The sequence below is a fragment of the Diorhabda sublineata genome, chromosome 1 (assembly GCF_026230105.1).
Source record: "Diorhabda sublineata isolate icDioSubl1.1 chromosome 1, icDioSubl1.1, whole genome shotgun sequence".
NCBI lineage: Eukaryota > Metazoa > Arthropoda > Insecta > Coleoptera > Chrysomelidae > Diorhabda > Diorhabda sublineata.
This window is the reverse complement of record NC_079474.1, coordinates 42,906,684-42,926,096: the sequence shown is the minus strand read 5'-3', so window position 1 is coordinate 42,926,096 and position 19,413 is coordinate 42,906,684. Positions and strand designations below refer to the sequence as shown.

At 32.6% G+C, this 19,413-nt stretch overlaps 1 protein-coding gene across 1 annotated transcript; it reads left to right on the top strand.

Moving 5' to 3' along the window:
* The first annotated feature begins 2,180 nt into the window (after positions 1-2,180).
* On the top strand, positions 2,181-6,745 carry LOC130444158 (CLIP domain-containing serine protease HP8-like). Its single transcript, XM_056779236.1, has 5 exons — positions 2,181-2,229; positions 3,678-3,915; positions 4,148-4,329; positions 4,846-5,032; positions 6,514-6,745. Exons 1-5 carry the CDS (start codon positions 2,181-2,183, stop codon positions 6,743-6,745), a joined length of 888 nt encoding a protein of 295 aa, XP_056635214.1.
* The last annotated feature ends 12,668 nt before the right edge of the window (positions 6,746-19,413 follow it).

Genomic DNA, 19,413 nt, shown 5'->3' with positions numbered 1-19,413 from the left:
ACTGATACTGCAGTATTCTGCATCATTTGCAGTGGCAAGGTCGAAAAAAATCCTATATCTTCATCAAAATCTGAAGTTATATGATCTCTGAACTGTAAAACTGTTTTGCTGGTCAGTAAAGGACGACTGAAAAAATGTCACAAAAATCGTATGTATAGAAAGGATTAAATCTTGGTTTTCAAGAAATGAAAATCAAGATTCCCCTGCTGTTTTCCAAGATGAAGTACCTGATCGAGTAATCGTATTGAAACAGGTAGTTTCATTTCATTCAAAATTCTGTGGTGAAGGTTTTCAGAAATGTTCGTGTAGGGCTGGCAATGAACAGCGCTATTCAATTGAATGTGCCTGTTTTGAAAGTTTGTTGTTTGAAAGCTTGACATAAAGTAATAAATAAATAGATATTTTGTCTTTGTAATGTTTTCTTCATGTTGAGAATACAATTATATAGTCATGACGCAAGAAAGCTCTAAGGATAACGTTTTACCGGGTTTTGTAAAATCATCAAATGCCTTAATTTGTATTTCCACCCACGGGACCTTCTGCATTGTTACATGTGCATACACACACACACACACACACACACACACACACACACACACTCCAGACAGGTTTAATTCTTCTCCAATATATACGTGAGGATTCTAGTCGTTCCAGGACACGTAGTTATGCCGATTGACCATACCGTTCAACTTGAAGGTTGCTTCATCCGACCACAACAAAAAATGCTGGAGCTGCGGATCATCCTGACTGCATCTGAAGTATCACTTGCAAAATTCCAATCTGCGATCGAAATTATCCTCGTGAAGTGCGTGAAGGAGACGTGGATGGTAAACTCGATAGTGCATACGTTCTAGCATTCGTCGTAAAGAATGATATTTGAATTTCTTTCGATAACCGCACAGAAGATTGGTTGGCTGCTCAACTAAAACCAGCGCCACTTTTTCCATATTTTTGTTAGTTGCTACAGATAGCGGTCATCCAGAGCAAGGCGCGTCGACAACAGAGCCCGTTTATAAGAATTTCTGGTACGCCTTCTACACTGTTGAACTATGTGGTAGCGGTGAGTAAACGTAGTTTCGTTATCTGCGTTCCTAATGCAGATACGACGTTACAACTTCCTTTAAGCGTGAAGTTGTATCGGTTATTCATTCTGAAAACGCGTCTACTCGAGGAGTATGTATTATTATCATGACACAGACACAACTGTCTGAAGTACGAACATGCTTACGTGTTAATCTTTTTCTACAGCTTTGTTAGACTTATGAGAGTTTCCTCACTTATGTCGATCTCTATAAAGTAGCTCATTTTACAGAGCCCGACTCCACTTTTAATAATATATGAGTTTATATTTGTAAGAGTACCTCGGTTTTGGTTTACTTTGGCTAAGATTATTTAAAAATGTATTGGAAAATAAATTGAGGAATTAGTAACTTGAATTGTTTTTTTCTTTGTATTAATTTTATATTTTTCTACAACTACAATAAACTATAACTTTTCAACAATATAGATTTTTGCTAAGAGTATGATAAGCCACCCCACGACGATCATCACGATGATACGAGAAATTGATTTATAATATCTATTTTTACGGAAAAATTTACTTTCCGAGATCCCGGAAGTGACCAGGAAAAACTTTGTTCGATAGATCTCATCAAGAACTGTCCGTGTCTGAGAAGTCATGATGATTGAAGCATGCGCAGAAGTGTTGCTCTGAAAAAAGTATGCAAATGCATAATTTTTATCAAAAAGCTCAACCTAACCTTACCTATCCTAACCTAACCTAACCTAACCTAACCTAACCTAGCCTAACCTAGCGTCAATCATCATTATTTATTACACACATTCAAATAAAAAAAATCCGATAGTGGCAAGAACTGAGTTTTTTTTTTCGAAAATCTTTGATCCTAAGGGCTACACTATCTGAGATCTAGATTCTTAAATAATTGATTGTAATCCAGGTTTTCAAAAGAGTTACTAAAAATTTATTTCAAGTTTTTTAAGTAATTCCACCTTATGTAGAAATTACAACATTATAACGAGTGATTTTATTGAAAATTCGATCTGAAAAACAAAAGGAATAGTAGGTAGAGTAATCATAATAAAAATAAAATTATATAAATAATGAAAATAAATTTCGAACAATACCTAATTTTATAACATTATCTGTTGAAACTTACGACATGCATTTACGCAAGTGTCTACTTATTATCGGATCATTTTACTTCATAGGTAAGTAAACAATGTCTAATATAATATAGACAAGGTACTTAAGTATAACTATTTAATAAGCGAGAACAATCTGAACAGGCTATTACTCCTTCAAACTCATAATGTAAACCAAATCAACCAAAACATCTCTTGCAGATAAAAGTCTCTAGGTCGATGTGGATCTTATTTCTCGAGAAATGTATTAAATGTTACATAAACCTAGGGTAACTCACTGCTTTTACATTTTTTGTTAGAACTTCAATGATTTTACTAGAAAATTCTTACTATCTCACTCCAATTTTAAAGTTTCTTATTTTTATTGTTCCTTATCAGGCCTTCCTGCCGTTGGCCATAGCAATGGTCAGCTGATCCCTGTTTACAAACTCTCTAAGCAACTTTTCGATGCTATGGATGCCTGTCCATTCCAGTTCCTCAACCAGAAGGTCCAGTGACCTTTTATTTTACAATTCATTATAAGTTGGATAATCGGTAACGATTACCATTGAGGACATTACAACAATAGCACAGACCAAATATAACATTTGATCATTCTTTGTCATCAATCCTGCATCCTAGCTATTTAAAATTGGAGACCCTTTCAACGCTATGTATTTATATCTGTGATGACTCGTTTAGGTATGGCTGACGACTAATGATCGTGAACTTAAACTAACTCTTAAAATTTGGGTTGGTATAATCGTATGTCAAGGACAACAGTGAAAATTGGAAATATACGGCTAGAAACTACCTAAACAATGTTTTATTTTAGCCCAATTTTCTACAATATTTTTTAATTACAAATGTTCAAATGCATTACAAGATAATATTGGAACCTACTAATCTATTTATGGGTAAAACACTTTGAAAATTCACATTAAAAATGTCCTCCTGAATGTTTCGGGTTTTCCTTAATTAGCCGTTGCTGCTAATGAAATTAACTTAATGAGTATTATTGTTACATTCCTTTGATATTTAAAAAAATATATTTATAAAATAACTCAACTAATCAATGTGAAATACTTGGACTTGCTTCAAAAATGCAAATCAGAAGGAATTCACACATGCACACTCGAACAAACTCGTTCCAAAATGCATCTCTCAAAGACAATACGTTCCAGGAAGAACTTTTTTCCTTTTTCTCTTCCCTACTTTCGACGTTTTAATGAAAATATCTGATTATTACAGGGGATATACTTACCAGAGCTACCCTAATCAAAATCGTGACAAACTTTATTATGAATTGTGTAATGTTTTGGTCTTACTCCAGGTAGACTTATTACTACTCAAGTTGATGTTCTAAAAATTACCGTGTTCATGTATGATTGGTCGTAACTCCCACCAGTTCATTTAGAGAGTAATTCGCAATTTTTCTACGGATTTTTTTAAAGAAAATTTTAAGTAATTATTAAATAATCATTTTGATACCTCTACGCAATTTTTATATTGTCCCAATATATTATTTGTTAAAGTTGAAGGGACGGATGTGGATAAACATCCGAACTGGAAATACCTACCTGAGAATTGTGGGAAAGCGAAAGAAAATCAATTTCGGATTTATGGAGGACAAGAAGCTCAACTAGGAGAATTTCCTTGGATGGTGAGACTTAGAGGAGAGAAACATGGTTTGCATGGTTTCGTTTGTGGTGCAGCTCTCATAGGTCCAAGACATATCTTAACAGCTGCACATTGTCAAGAAGATGTTAATATGTAAGCAGTTCAGAAGGGTATTTTTATAATCAAAGTTGTATCATTTTTGAAGTTAGTATAATTATTAAAGAAATGTTGTTGACAAAGGTACATGGAAAAAGGTACATGGAAGCATGTATAATACCGTTTACGTAAATATTTAAGTAGAGTAAGGGAAAAATCAGAAGGTGCCAAAATATGAAAATTCTCATCTAATTAGTGATGATTATAATTTTCATAAAATTTTTTACAGAGTATCTGTTCGAATTGGAGAATATGATACAAAGGAACCTATTGATTGTGATGATGACGGCTGTGCCCCAGAACACCAAGACATAGAAGTTGAATATTTCAGAGCTCATCCTGAATGGAGTACTTCCACTTTACATAATGATATTGCCGTGGTGAAACTTGTGCGTGATGCTACATTCAATGGTAAGCTTTCTCCTTGTTTCAAGTAGAACTGGAATATGTTTAATTTTTTATAAGATGGATCCAACTTATAGAACGTAACCGTGACACGAGCTACTTTGCAGTTTCGAGCATCTCTGTTTCATTTCTACATAATATGCCACTTAAAACTCCAGATTATGCGATCTTATTGCAATGTTTGACCGAAGAAATCAAGCAAAAACGACCGCATTTGGCTGAAAAGAAAGTGTTGTTTCAGCCAACTGGCACATCCGGTATTGCAATGGCCAAAATTAATCAATTAAAGTTTGAATTACTACCTCGTGCACCCTATTGGACAGATTTAGACCCATCGGATTATTTTGTGTTTCCAGACATGAAAAAATGGCTACCGTCAGTTAATGTCTATTTTCATGGGCTTGACGACTATTATTATAAAAAGGGTATCGAACGTTGAAAAATAAATATATTGCTGTCCGAAATTTTTGTGTTTTCTTTGTTGGACCAAAGATATCTTCGTACTATTATAATTGTTTACAGATTACGTTCAACCGATTTGTCTACCTGGCCGTAATACTTTCTTCAAAACCTATGACCCTACTGGATCGGTGAAACTCGCTGGTTGGGGCTATGCCGATAATTCTTCTCGTATACATCTTCCGCACGTTCTTCAATTTGTCAATCTTCCTGTCAAAGATATGTCTTATTGTAGCGAGTATTATCCCAAGTAAGTGAATTTATATTAAATATAACATTAAATAATAAATTTGAGAAATCATCACCAAAGAATATTAATTCTTTAACAACATTAATTTATAATAAAACAACCTGAAAAAACCTGATCATTGTTTGCTAAGGTGTTTTTCATTCTTGATTCCATTCCAATGAGTTTCATGTAGAATAAACTCCGAGATTATCAAATAACGAAAGCTGGTCGGTTAACGAAAGCAACGATGGGATTGATGGACCAATTTCATAGTTGAGCTCGGCTTAATCAGCAACAAATGGTGTTCAACAATAGAATAACGGTCGATTCAAAACTCTTTTCAAAGTTCAACTTCTTCTTCTTCTTCTTGGCGTACCGCATCAAGTCCTCTTGACGTTAGCGATCAACATGGCAAAACTCTTGAGCTAGTCTAAATAACTGACCTGCTTCTCTTATCCCAGTCCATTCTCTAATATTCTTCAACCAAGAGGCTTGTTTCCTTCCAATTTCTCTACGACCTTAACTTTACCCACCATAATCAACTAGATGATACTGAACCGGCTACCACGCATTATGTAAGCGATTTTCCTGCATTTAATGTTATCCACCAACTCACGAACGGCCTTTGCTCTATTAAGGAGTGCATCGTTTGTTTGCATAGCTGTCTACAGTATCACTTCTCAAAAGCCTCTAAGCGATTAATGGTAAAAATTTTTAAAGTCCATGTTTCGACACTATATAAGAGAACTGACCATATGTAACATTTGATCATCCGTTTCCGGAGTTGCAAAGTTCAACTACTACTCTTTTATTAAAAACATTTCATTCGGTTCTGGAAACTTTCCTAACCTCTGCTGTTGGTGTACAGTAACAAAAAAGATTCTTTCTTCTGAGTTATTTATTGAAATACAAATATATAGAGGCGATTTTCTTTAAAATGAAATACATGTGATGAATAACGTTTCAATTAGCATTGAAACCATATTTTTAATAACACCTTAACAGTTCATTTTTTTTTTACAATAGAAAAGAGTTTTTCAGATCTTCTTAGGAGAAAGTCATCTGGTACATTAAATTTACTCAACATTTGCCATTGATGCTCCACTATTATTGAACGTGGCGAACCTATAAATGAATGGAGTTTTCAACATAAATAGTTCTTCCATATAGCGCGTTCAAATAAAGAAGTAAACTGTTTATAATAAAATGACTGCAAATAACTTAAATCAAAATAATATTTATGTAAATATTGTGAGGTTTTTTTAGCAGACAATTTTGAATCATTGAAAAATAATGGATCTATGATTTTTCGAAAACATCAAAGGTTTTTTATTCTTCAACGTAGTTTTTTTTACACATCGTATCACGATTGTGTTTTACAGAATCATCAATGGTCATATTTCTTTACAGTCAAATTCGTAAACGGAACTAATAAATTTATTTCTTGAATCAAATGTGTTTGTCAGTATATAACAGCACTGATTTTTGATAATCATTTTTAGATATAGATCTACTTTTGTAGCCAATGATCAACTTTGCATTGGCTCACCTGATGGAAAAGACACATGCGAAGGAGATAGTGGAGGTCCGGTCATGCAAGAAATTAAAGTAGATAACGAATATCGTTTTCATTCTTTAGGAGTTGTTTCCTTCGGATCTTCTAAATGTGGGGAAGCGCCAGCAATTTATACAAATGTTAGAGCATATTTAAAATGGATTTTAGACAATTTGTGAATGGGATTGTGAAATTTTTAAGTTATTATGATAAATTATAAGTAATTGGAATTTAGTTTATTATTTTTTTCCAATAACTTTTCATTCAAACCAATATTTCAAGATTAGTAGGCACAATTCTTGAGCCAATGAAACAATTTCCTGTAAAAGTCCTATTACAGTTTAATTAGAAAGTTTTCGACTAGAAATAAAATTAAATTTTAGGTACGTGTCTTGGAAAACGAAAAGAAACTGGGATAGGGATGTCAGATCTTGAAACAAACACTCTGAAACATTGGGAAATACCATCAAGACATTCCAAGCGGGAATTGGTGAGAGATCCGTCCAGTTTAATATAAATATTCAAGACAATATTTATATTGGATATCTAAGCAGCCAATAAAGCGCTGAGATCTTCTTGAATCGGTTCCGATATGATTTGAAAATGATTCAATTTAAGAATGTGCGGGAATAAAATAGTTAACTTGTTGTGGGTACTGGAATAGAAAGAGATGAGATTGAACTATCAAAAAAGGGAACCTGCTAGGACAATAATCCTTTTGTGGGATGAGCACTATTATTTATAGTGGGGCTATGACAAGCAATGACACTATTGAAGGGATCATTCCGAGTTTCAACAGATATTCTAAGATGAATGTTTGACATATTCATATCAGTGTTGCCATATCTCAAAACTTGAGAAGCAACCCTCGTAAAAGCCTATGTTCAAACTGTATATTGACTGAGTAATTCACTAGTAAAAGTGGATTAAATATTAATGGTCCCAGTATTGTACCTTGTGGAGCTCCACATTTTATGATTTTCATATTACTATATTTCTTTCCTCCTTCATAACTTGTTTCCTATTAGTAAGGTAACTCTAAAACATCGTATAAAATTACCCCTATCTATCTATTTATTTCCAGGTTTTAAACAAGAGAGAATGATCGACTGTGTTAAAAGCTTTACTATGATCTATAAAAATGGAAAAACATGGGTTTTCTGTTTATAGTTAGTTATGTACTTTCTTAATTAAATCCAATCAGTAGTTTTCTATTCTCTGAATCCGAATTTGATCATACATTTGCTCTATATAAGTTTTTTCCAATACCTCTGAGTGTGATATTAAAAATATGGTTCTATAATTTGTTGGTATGATTTAATCTTGTTTTTCATAGATAAAAACTAATTCTGCTGCTTCTTTCTAAATGACAAAATATTTATTTTAATTGGTAAGAATGCTTGCCTACACTGATCGAAAATTTTTATTTGTTCAAAAATGTCTGCAATCTTAGTATTGTCAATTTGAATTTCTATGTATAGAGTTAGTAATCTAGGGGAATTTGGACTTTTATTTATTTTTAGTATTCATCTAGGAGTCAAATTTACAAATTGATTGTTAAGCTTATTATTTTGTAAATCAATATTTTATATCTTATCTGTTCCTATTTTTACGTACGTCCCTGCCTTTTTGCCAACTTACTGAAAATATATTTTGAATTTTATGTGGATCGTTGTGTGGTCCACAAATTTACTGATGAGTTAATTTCGTATGGGCTCAAAATTACTATACTTATAATGAAAATAATAGAAAACACAAGTAGATGGTGGATCTTGAGTTGAATGGTGTGTTTTGGAACTTAAGGGCCACCTGCCGACTGTAATTACCTCTAATTGAATTGTTTCCCATGGTGGTCTTTTTTGATTTCGAAATATAACCTTTAATTTTAGTTCATTTTTCTCTGGTAAAAAAAAGTATTTTTCGAATGAAGTTATTATTTTAGATATTTCCTATAGTTTTTCAGTTCCATTTTTGATGCTACATAAACAACACAGTGGTTCGAAAAGTTCTTTGGTTTAACAGGGTTGCCGCATGTTTAGAAGTAATACAGCAAAAGGTAGCAGATTATCCAGAATACAATTATACCAGTCTAGAAACATTGCGTCAAGTTTTGTCAACATGTGGTTTTAAACACAAAAAGTCTGAATACACGGATGGCAATGACCGAATCGACAAGGATAGTTCGATGGCGACAAGATTATTTGAATTAGATAAAAGACTAGTGAGGTTCTAATAGACGAATGGGGTACAAAAAGAGCTCGGTTCAACTCTGGTACCCTGTTTAAACCAAACTCCCTTACAGGCAGGTACATTTTACTCGCCTAACGTTAATGGAGGTATAATAATTATTTTTTCCAAATTCAAGTAGGACTACAATTAAGTACATCTGTCTAAATAACGGCGTATAATGCCGTCCAATTTATAATATAAACTATAACTATCAAAAGTATTCATATGAAAACCCTCCTCGACATTCTTAACGTGAGTTTAGGATCAATGTTTGTGTCGGCATTATCGATCATTATTTGGTTGGACCAGTTATTTTCCCAGATCAACTAACTGGCGTTTCTTATCTATATCTTCAAAATACTCTTCCGGATTTGTTTGACAATTTGTTTAGATGGTGAAATACCACCTCATTCAAGTTTAAATGCAACAAACTTTTTAAACCGTCAGTATCCAAAGAAGTGCATCGGAATAATTTTCCTCAAGATTGGCCACCCTGCTCACCGGACTTCAATAAATGTGATCACTCCCTTTGGATGACCTTCACAAAAATCTAACACCAACGATATATCCCCTAGTTCCTTAAATAAGAATTTTGCACTCATTTGAAAAATATATTTAAAAATTTTGAGGTTAGGTTATATTTTGAGCTCTCCTATGCTCTGTGTCGATTCTTACGCGGGACACTCTATATATTGAACATACAGAGTTGCTTGTCATCTCACTTTGTACCAATTTTAGAATATTTGAAACCATTCTTGAATATAAACATTGTTATATTCATTATTGTTGTTAACAATAAAACATTTCTCTAAAATGTTTATGTTATATTACGCGTAGATTCAATTGTGAATTTTTAGCAAGTTCTTTATAATAAATGCAATAGTATAATTAGAACCTATAATTTATGACTCCAATTCTCAAACAATTATCAATGATCCGTTAAATGGTTAGACAAAGCTAACGCATTTTTTACGAGAACTAATTTATTTGCTCAGACTTTTCGCGTGTAATTGGATAGTATATTTTTCATTGTTATCGGCTTTATGGGACGAGTTAATGGGTACGGTATTATTTGAATTAATTATATACTGGGTGTTAATCGTATGACTAGTTTTAGAGTTACGCAAGATTTTACACTAACGACTCTTTCACAAATAATATCCGAATTTGTACAAATACAAAGTATTGTTCGTATTTTATCTTGTTATTAACAATACATTTTTACAATCATACTCATTTTTCTACAAACTAATCATGAAGGTTGAAGAATTTGCCATAACAAACCAGATTTCTTATACCCTCTGTAAAGAAATATTTATTCGAATCGAAACTTTGATGACCTTTCATTATTCTAAACAGGTGATAATCACTGGGTTTTAGATTACGTCTGTAAGATGGGTTCAGAAAGAACTTTAGGAAGGAATTTTGTGTCAAATTGGTACTATTTGGTACAAGAATCGCGTCTTCTTCATTCTTTCCTTATTAGCGATCTCTAACTCTATTTTGTTACTTGATTGCGTGTGAATCCATAACCTATAACTGTTATTTAGTCTTCGGATTTCCGTACAGCCCTATTTCCAGTAGTAGAAGTCTCTAATAAACTGTTTCCTTATTGTTATACCGTGTTGGAAAAACTAATGTTGACTATATTCACTTTATTTTGTGGCACAATGGCCACAAATATCAGCTCGGTAATCACTATTTTATCCAAGGAAGACCTTAAGATCATTTTGTGAACTCAGTCAAACTTTGTACTAGCGACAAAATGTTCGGCAAATTTCACGCACTATTATCCAACAGCATCTCTACTCGTACTGTGTTCAGCGTACACTGCTTTCATCTTACGATAAATATCAGCAGCCCTGTATCCTAAAGTTTCTAAAAACAATACCCACGTCGTAACTAACAATTTTGTTGAAGCTGAATATAAGGCCACCATTATTTGAATGGCGACGACTTAGGAATTAGAGCTAAGACTAGCTGGTTTTAGTAGCTCTTCGTTGCTATTATACCAAGCTTTTTGATGAAAATTAAAAGAATGGCTATTGTTCTATTCCACGTCAAACATTATCTTCAATTATCTGTACTGTACCATTATTTTGATAAACATTTAAGCTTAAATTAGGTAAGAATCTCGGAATTCGAGATACCCAGCTGTATGTCTGTAAATAATTGTATATTGACACCCTAAAAGTTGTCTCAAAACCTACATATGGTAGGGTGTACGCAACTATTAAATTTCAAGGTCAAAGTTCACAAAAATCGGCTATTTGCTCTTTTTTTATAAATATCTCATTTATTATGGGTTTTTTGCTATTTGTATTTATTATCAATATTGTAGAATACAAAATTCTCTACAAATTTTGTTTCAAAAAATTTTTTATATGGTGAACCGTTCTCGAGATAGAGGGCGGAGACCGCGCGGTCACAGGATCACTTCAGGTCAACCGGTGCAGTTATAATAGATAGTAAGATATTGATTTACTTTTTGCATTTTAATTGGGCGTAACTGTCTTACGAACAAGAAATTTTCTTTGAAAAAGTTGGGAAAGGAAATATAAAAACGGAAATATACCTACTCGACTTAAAGTTTTGATATTTATCCTCATTCCAAAACACATATTTTATTTCTGCACGCATTAAGTGGCTGTGACACAACTTCTGCGCTTTTTAAAAAGGGAAAAAAATCATTTTTAAAAGTTTTTGAGAAACTGACAAATTTGGATGAACTAGCTGCAGCATTTGAGGAAGAAAATTGTTCGGCCCAGAGATTATTAGAGAGTGAAACTCAAACCTTATTAGCAGTCTATAATGCTCCGAAATCTGTGAAAAGTCTCGATCATCTTAGTTATATGCATTACGTCAAATCTACAAAACTCAATAAACCTGTGCAGCTTTCAAATATTCCACCAACAAGTGCAGCTGCTCATCAACATTTCAAACCTGTATATTATCAAGTTCAAACTTGGGTAGGGCATGATTTGGAACTCCATGTATGGGGTTGGGCAATGCGAAACGATTTTCTGGAGCCAATCATGACAATTTTACCACCTGCTTCAGAAGATTTGCTAAATACAATTTTCTGCAACTGCAAAAGTAGGAAAGCATGTTTGCAATGCTCTTTAGCTTGTTGCCGATGTAATGGGGAAGTTTGTCTCAATGCTCTACCATATGAGAGCGACGTTAACGAAGATGGAACCTTTGAACCCGAAATCATGGTAGAACTTGAGACAAATGTCGTTAAAGACGATAATGAAGACCAGTTTGAAATTCACCAGCAGCCGGAAGACGACGATGAAGAGGAAGAAGATGATTAAAATTATAAATTGTCGTTTTTGTACCCATTTTTTTTACATTCAAAAAAAATAAATGTATTGAATGATATTTTTTAATAAAAAGATTAATTCATAATTTATTTGTTTTTTTTTTCATGATGTAAGAAGTTATTAATATTAATTAGGTTAAAATTCAAATATAATTCCTATATTTTCATTAACAATTCTGCAATTACATGGGCAGGTAAGTGTTGTTAAATAAATTAATCTGAATAAAAAGTGGATAGGTTAGGAAAAAAATGTTAAAATATAACAAGATAGTTAATAAAATTTGACAAATATTTATTATCATTGATTTATCGATAGTTCATCAACTATATATGGTGCGTTTTAGACCAAAGGCACCGATTGACCTGAAGTGATCCTGTGACCGCGCGCTCTCCGCCCTCTATCTCGAAAAGGGTTCACCGTAAAAAAATTTTTTTAAACAAAATTGGTAAAGAATTTCGTATTCTACAATATTGATAATAAATACAAATAGCAAAAAACCCATAGGAAATAAAATATTTACAAAAATATCGCAAGAAACCGATTTTTGTGACCTTTGACCTTGGAATTTAATAGTTGCGTACCCCCTACCATATGTAGGTTTTGAGACAACTTTTAGGGTGTCAATATACAAGTATTTACAGACTTACAGATGGGTATCTCGAATTCCGAGGTGAACTTACTATAATGACTGGACTATACGGCGTTCTGTTTACGAATGGCATCCTATCAAAGCGTGCTGCGCGTACTTTGAAAATTCAGCGGCAAAAATGATGGTTTTCAAGATACAGATCGTTCCATAAATTGAATGTTATCGATGTGTAGTTCTAAGTGAAAATGTACAATAAAGAAAAACCAAACAAAAAAGTCACTAATCTCTTCAATCCGTTACTTGACCCTAGTCTCACGTATTTTTCAAATAAAAATAGAGAGAGTAATTTCTTTGTATGTACACAATCGATTCACACTTTTTACGGTATATCTTTTTTAAGACCGCCATATGTTCTTTACTTTATGAATGAAACTCTCTAGTAGACTGACTTCAAAGGGCACGAGACTTAAAGGGATACGGTTTTTCATTTACCGGAAGTATTAATTTCGTTTTATGTTTTACCATCTTATAGTACAGCAACGTATCTGCATAAGAAGTAAGGGGGTTTTCAAAAATCGTGAATTTATTTTTTGCCAAAATAGCTTACTGGCAATTAGCCGTTTTTGTACCAAGCGGTCAATCCAAAAACCCGTAAATAATCTCAAGATTTATCTTGGATAACTTTGAAGTTACCTTTTTTTATGGAATAAGTATAGAAGAAGAAGTTATAGAGGTTGTTTCTTAAATGCAACTTCTGCGTTGAGGTCCTCAATTTTTAGTAATAACCTTGACATAGAGCTATTAAAGAATTGTCAAAAAACTGTTGCCTACAAAACGGTAGAAGTTATTGAAAAAAAAAATCCAATTTAAAATTGTAATTTTGTTAAGGGGGGCAATTCTAAAATGGACTCGGCATGAGCTCAACCCTAATTTAAATATTATAATTTGGCTGCTTAAAATTGAGGAAAGATGTGGATACAGAAATGATTCTAGTACATTGTATTATTCATACGGAAACTTTCTAGCTAAAAACATCTCGTCTGTTCCAACTAAAAATGATTTTCTCTGGTATGCAGATGGTTCTAAGCTAGCGCTAGCAACGACGAGATCACTCACTATTTTTCAGATAGAATAAATATATATATATATATATATATATATATATATATATATATACAAGGTTTTTTGAATATAACTCTCTTTAGAAAGCACAATCACATCCTCTTCGAGACTTCAAGTCACTAAACATTATTCAGTGCATCTTCAAACTAGCATGGGAAAATGAACAAACTCTAATAACACTAGCTAACAGAATCACAGTAGCCCTACGGGTAAAAGACCACCAGAGTATACCTCGCAATGAAAAAGCACTGCCAAAAAAGGGCAACGACTCGATACTTTGGACTAGAGCCCTTCTGTGCCCTCATAAGATTGTCACATCAATAACGAACTGAACGGAAAGCTAAATAATTAGATAAGAAGTGTAAGAAACTTACCTGGTGGTCGGTTTTTTGACAGAACACTGCCATGTCAAATATCACCTTAAGACGATAGGCATGACAGAGGATGAGAAATAGCCTCCTTTGGAAGAAATTTACGTATTTTAGAAGCAGAAAAATGAGATGTGGAATCTTGTACGAAATATCTTCCGTACAAGTTTGGCTCCCCAAACTAAATTTTCAAGAGAAAACTTTTTGAATATAAGTCGGAATGGAAAATGTTTGTAGATTAAGATGAACCTAAATTTAGTATGTTCAAGTCATTTAATACTTGTCAAAGGAGTATTTTTGATTTCATTCAACTATTTGATCCGGGTCTTATTATGAATAATAGCAAATAAACCTTCAACAAACTTTTTCAAAATATAAAACACATTTTGGAAGCAAAAAGAACATAAAATATTAACGACATTCGCAACTTTAACATTTTGAGTACGCCGCTGGTACGTATTTCGTGAATGAAAGACATCATTCAATCATTGGAAATAAAGGATTTAATTGAAACGTCAAAGAAATGTTTGAACTTTGTCGTCGGAAGGTTATACGTCTGATACTTATAAATTACCCTTATAAAGATATGTTTCAAACAAGTGAATTTGTAGTACTGTTAAGCATCTCATCAACTAAAGTTTGGTAGTTACGTGGCGTAAGACGGTTTTAAATTTCTTGGAGACGGGTATGCAACGTTGGAACGGTTCTTGCACCATTTAATCTATAAAATTTTTCATCAAGAGATCTAAACTACACTACGTTCATTTTAATGTTATAATATTGTTTTCTAGCATCCAATCTTTCAATTTTGCGAAAATCATAAATGAGACCAAATTTTCGAGAGAATTGCAAAATGTAACGCTACAATTTTGGATCTTTTCACGTCCCTTATAATTTGCTTCTATAGTTTTGCAATTTCTAAAGCCGTTTGAGATATTTATATTGCTTTCACTGTTTACTACGACTGTACCAAAGTCACAAGACAAAATGTGCTACATTGCAGTAGATGTCCTATACATTTTGCTTTTTGTAATCGTGCGGAATACGTCCCTGTAGTACTATGCTGTAACTGCCCTTGCTGCACTGTTATTTTACAAACACGCTATGCCTACAGACCTCCTACACGACGTATATACATTTGTGATTCGTTTACAACCCTCGTATAAAATCAAAACAATGAAAAATGATTTTTTTCTCTCGAATAAATTAGTTTCAATAACGGATTCTCCAAGTTTCATATCCATTTGTCGCTGAATTGTTCTAATTGACATTTTATTTGACGGCGGCGATTTGTTTATATGTTTTTATAGAATTGTGAAGAAGAAATTAAGGCTTTTTTATTTATTTGCTCACTTTGTAAAACCAAAATCATCTTTTTGTATAAATACTCGCTTGTTTATCAGCGAGAATCTCAATTGGAAAGTAACCGGTCAATTTAAATAAATTATAATAAGTTAGTGAATAGTTAAGTATTAGTGCATAATAATTATAAATAGTGAATAGTTTAGAGTTTAGTGCATAGTGTCAGTATTTAATTAAATAAAGTAAATGTGAAAAATTGTGTATAAATTCACGCCACCGTATAAAAACAGTTTAAATAAATGAGAAAAACATTAGATGGTTTTGAAGCATATTGAGGCACTTATTATTAGTATAATACCTTGCTCGAAGTCTAGGTTTCCCAACTTCACTAGTTTACACTAACATCCAAATCATAACGTAAGCCGCAAAGTTAAATTTCTTCCCAAGACTGTCATCCTGAATCATTTTCCCCTTCAATTCTTATAACTTCAAATTTTTTATCAGCTACACTTACTTCAATTCTGGCTACATCATTCCAAATAATGGAATTTAAACGACATGCAAGAAGAAAGAAGAATGCGTACTTCGTTTTTTGGCCGCTCCCTGAAAATTTTTTTGTTTTTCCCTTATTCAGTAAAATTCTCAACCGTTTTGGCTTAGGTTAGTTCGAAGTGGAAGCTGACTACTGATAAACAAAACAAAAAGGAGAATATGACGATATGAAGATATTTAAGAAAAGTGAAGGAAAGACAAAATTAGAAACGAAGTATTAGAAGCAGTAAGAGACGAATTAAGTTTGAATCAATAGCTGAAACTATAGAAAAGAACAAGCTAAAATGGTTTGAACAAATGAGAGACCATTTAATGCTATCAGGGGAGCACAATCCAATGAGAAATGGTAGAGATGTAGACAAGAGAAAGGGAAAAACATGGCATCAATAACTATGTCAAACAAATACATAACTTACAATTATTGGTTTTTGAGCTAACGATCCTGTTACTAATTTTTGGAACCGTTGGTGATATTTATACTAACCTCACTGTTTTCACTACCACCACACCAACAATTACAATTATACTGTTTGATGCGCGTTTCGATAACCAAGTTATCGTCTTCAGAGACTGAAGGTAAATTGAGTTGTTGTACTTATAAACAGTGTGTTCAGTACCGATCCCGTCGTTTTGTTGGTATTATTTAATAATGTTTCCAATGGTATATCTTCTCATTAGCATAGGTATTACTTAATATTAGTATTTTACAACATCGAAAATGATTTAAAATGTTGGATTGGTCAAAAAAGATCATTTTCAAATATAAATGTTTTCACTTAACAACAACAACGTATAAAGACATGAAAGTTGTTTATTTTTACTAATTTTCGTTATGTAATCGACTTCAAGTAAACTGGTGATGTAGAAACATTCCATGAACAGTGACGATGCTGCAAATTATTGCTTGATAAGCCAGAAATCCTGAGCGGCTAATTCCAAAGGGGCACAACTCGAATTCTAATAATACTCACTGGAAGTAGACATTTTACGTTAGTAACGTAAGTCGCAATAGTTTTAGCATGAAATTAGGAATTAAAAGTGATACTTTTAATGACAGTCAACAGTTTTAAAAGTGATTGTTTACGTGTAAGCGTGTTAAAAATTATTTTGACGCAGTTTTGTCATTATTCAAATATTTCAAATTTGCCTATTTTGTTATCAAAATAGGAGAGTTATACAAAAAACTTTCTATGATATTTAAGTTAAAAGTGGTTTTGTTTGTTCGTGAAATTGTTCAATTCGCTCCGCTTATTTCTCAACTTTTTCATTTACAAAATAAAACAACACTCGTATCAAAAATAACCTCTAAGATTTGAGGATATACTAAATAATAAAGAAAATGAAACAGGCCAAAATGGAATTGAAGAAGAAAACATTGAAATGTTTGAAGAGGAGTCAATCAACCAAAGCCAATAATGAAGACGATGATAAAGAAGACACTATGGAAGTAATCAAGAAGAAGCAGAAGCAGGCAAATGTGTACCTGAACCTAGAAGAAGGAACATATATTGTTGTTCGTTTTGCAACAAAAAAAAACCATGAAGCACTTCATTGGCAAAATTTTGTCGGTGTCTGATGTTGAAGACACTTACATCATAAAATTTTTAAGAATAAACGAAAGTTACTTTATTTACTCCAACTGTGATGATATCTCTGATATAACTTTTTTAGATATAGAAATGATACTAACGAGCCCGAGATAAAAAGAGGTCGACATTTTTTTAATGAAAACCTCGAAAGATTCAAACTTCAGGCTGACTATTACCTAAGAAACATATTTTTATTTTGTGATTTTTTTTTATAAGTAAGAAATCTACTTTTGTTTTTTTACAGAGAAAATGTAACCTAGTTTTAAGTTTTTCTATGAACAAATGTTTTATTTATTAAGATTTCGTGATCTTTTTTGATTTTTGTAATAAAAAAAATATTTTAAAACATATTCGTTTGATTTTTCAACTCCCATACATGCACAAACCTTTTTAAAAACATTATTGTGGGTAAAGTTGGTTATTAACGCGGTTATCATTGCTTTTCGGCAATTTTAAGTCGGTGGGCAAAGTTGAAATATTTGCTTACAACTTTGCCCACCCCATTTTTATTTTTTTTTTCGGGTACTTCCCCGGGATTTAGTCAAACAACACTGTAGCTAACGATTTGTGAAGCCAAAACAAAACTTTTATCATAATTGCAATTTGCAAATAGAAATCTCCCAAAACGATATTAGTCAAAATCAAGAAAATCCTAAGCATAAGGTTTTACGGTATTTCAAGGTTTTCAAAAAAAAACGATATTAGGAATTAATAATTAATCATAATTAATAATTAAGTGCACACTCACGCTCATGTTGCATCTAAGATTTTTACAATGGCAAAGCATTGTTCCTATTAGGCTTCTGTATTCAAAATTATGCACAAAGTTTCGAAGCTCACTCAAGCAAACTCAAGTTTTTCTTTCTGATTCATACTTTTTTCAAAATTTGCGTCTTCCATCAAAATTCGGATTTGTGGATTGACGAATAATAATTTAAAATATGGTAAATGGATGTCGTAAATCACAAAATAACGCATAGAATTCCGATTTTTTAAAATAATTGTTCTTATTTTATATTGTTTTTGATTCACTTGCAGAATTATACAATTATACAAAAACGGTTTCAGGATGGTTGGAAATATTTAGAATACGATACCCCTTGTTTATATGTTATTGCTTTTGGAGCGAGTTTATTTATTTCGATGAGGGTAGCTCCTTATAAAGCAAAGTGTCTAGGTTTAAAACATTGTTTATTCAGGAAATTATATTCCTTGTAAACCGGACGCGGCCTTAAGAATGTGAAATTTAACTGATAAATAACCATAAAAAATAATGCAAATATAGACTTGTCTTTGCATCAAATATTACTTTTAGAATCAAAATAAAACACTAATCAGATATACAGCATACATTATACTTACTTAGACATTCTGATTCCAACGTGACGTCACAATTGCAGAAGACAGTTATGCGAGAAAGAATCAATATTTCATAAATATGTACGGCACTCATACCAAATTAAGAAATGAAAAATAATTTTTATTCGCCACGTAAAATTCGGTAAACATCTAACAAACCATCAGTCCACGTTGAATGTATGTCAAAATTCATCATCTCCAATGAAAACATCGAATCGTAAACATAAATGCATTTCTATTGGCCGAAGCTATCGAAAGGCGTATGTACACAATTTCTTTGAAATATTCCTGCTAGACAGTCTGTGATAAGCAGTGGCGTGACTTGGTGAGATTTATTTAATTCATAAATTTCTTTAAATAAATAGAAATATGGCGTTCGTTAGGCGGATGAAAACAATGAAAGTATACGCT

Coding starts and splice junctions, on each gene's coding strand:
- LOC130444158 (XM_056779236.1), top strand. CDS start 2,181: ATGCATTTACGCAAGTGTCTACTTATTATCGGATCATTTTACTTCATA. Junction 2,230..3,677: donor CGGATCATTTTACTTCATAG/GTAAGTAAACAA, acceptor TATTTGTTAAAG/TTGAAGGGACGGATGTGGAT. Junction 3,916..4,147: donor TGTCAAGAAGATGTTAATAT/GTAAGCAGTTCA, acceptor AATTTTTTACAG/AGTATCTGTTCGAATTGGAG.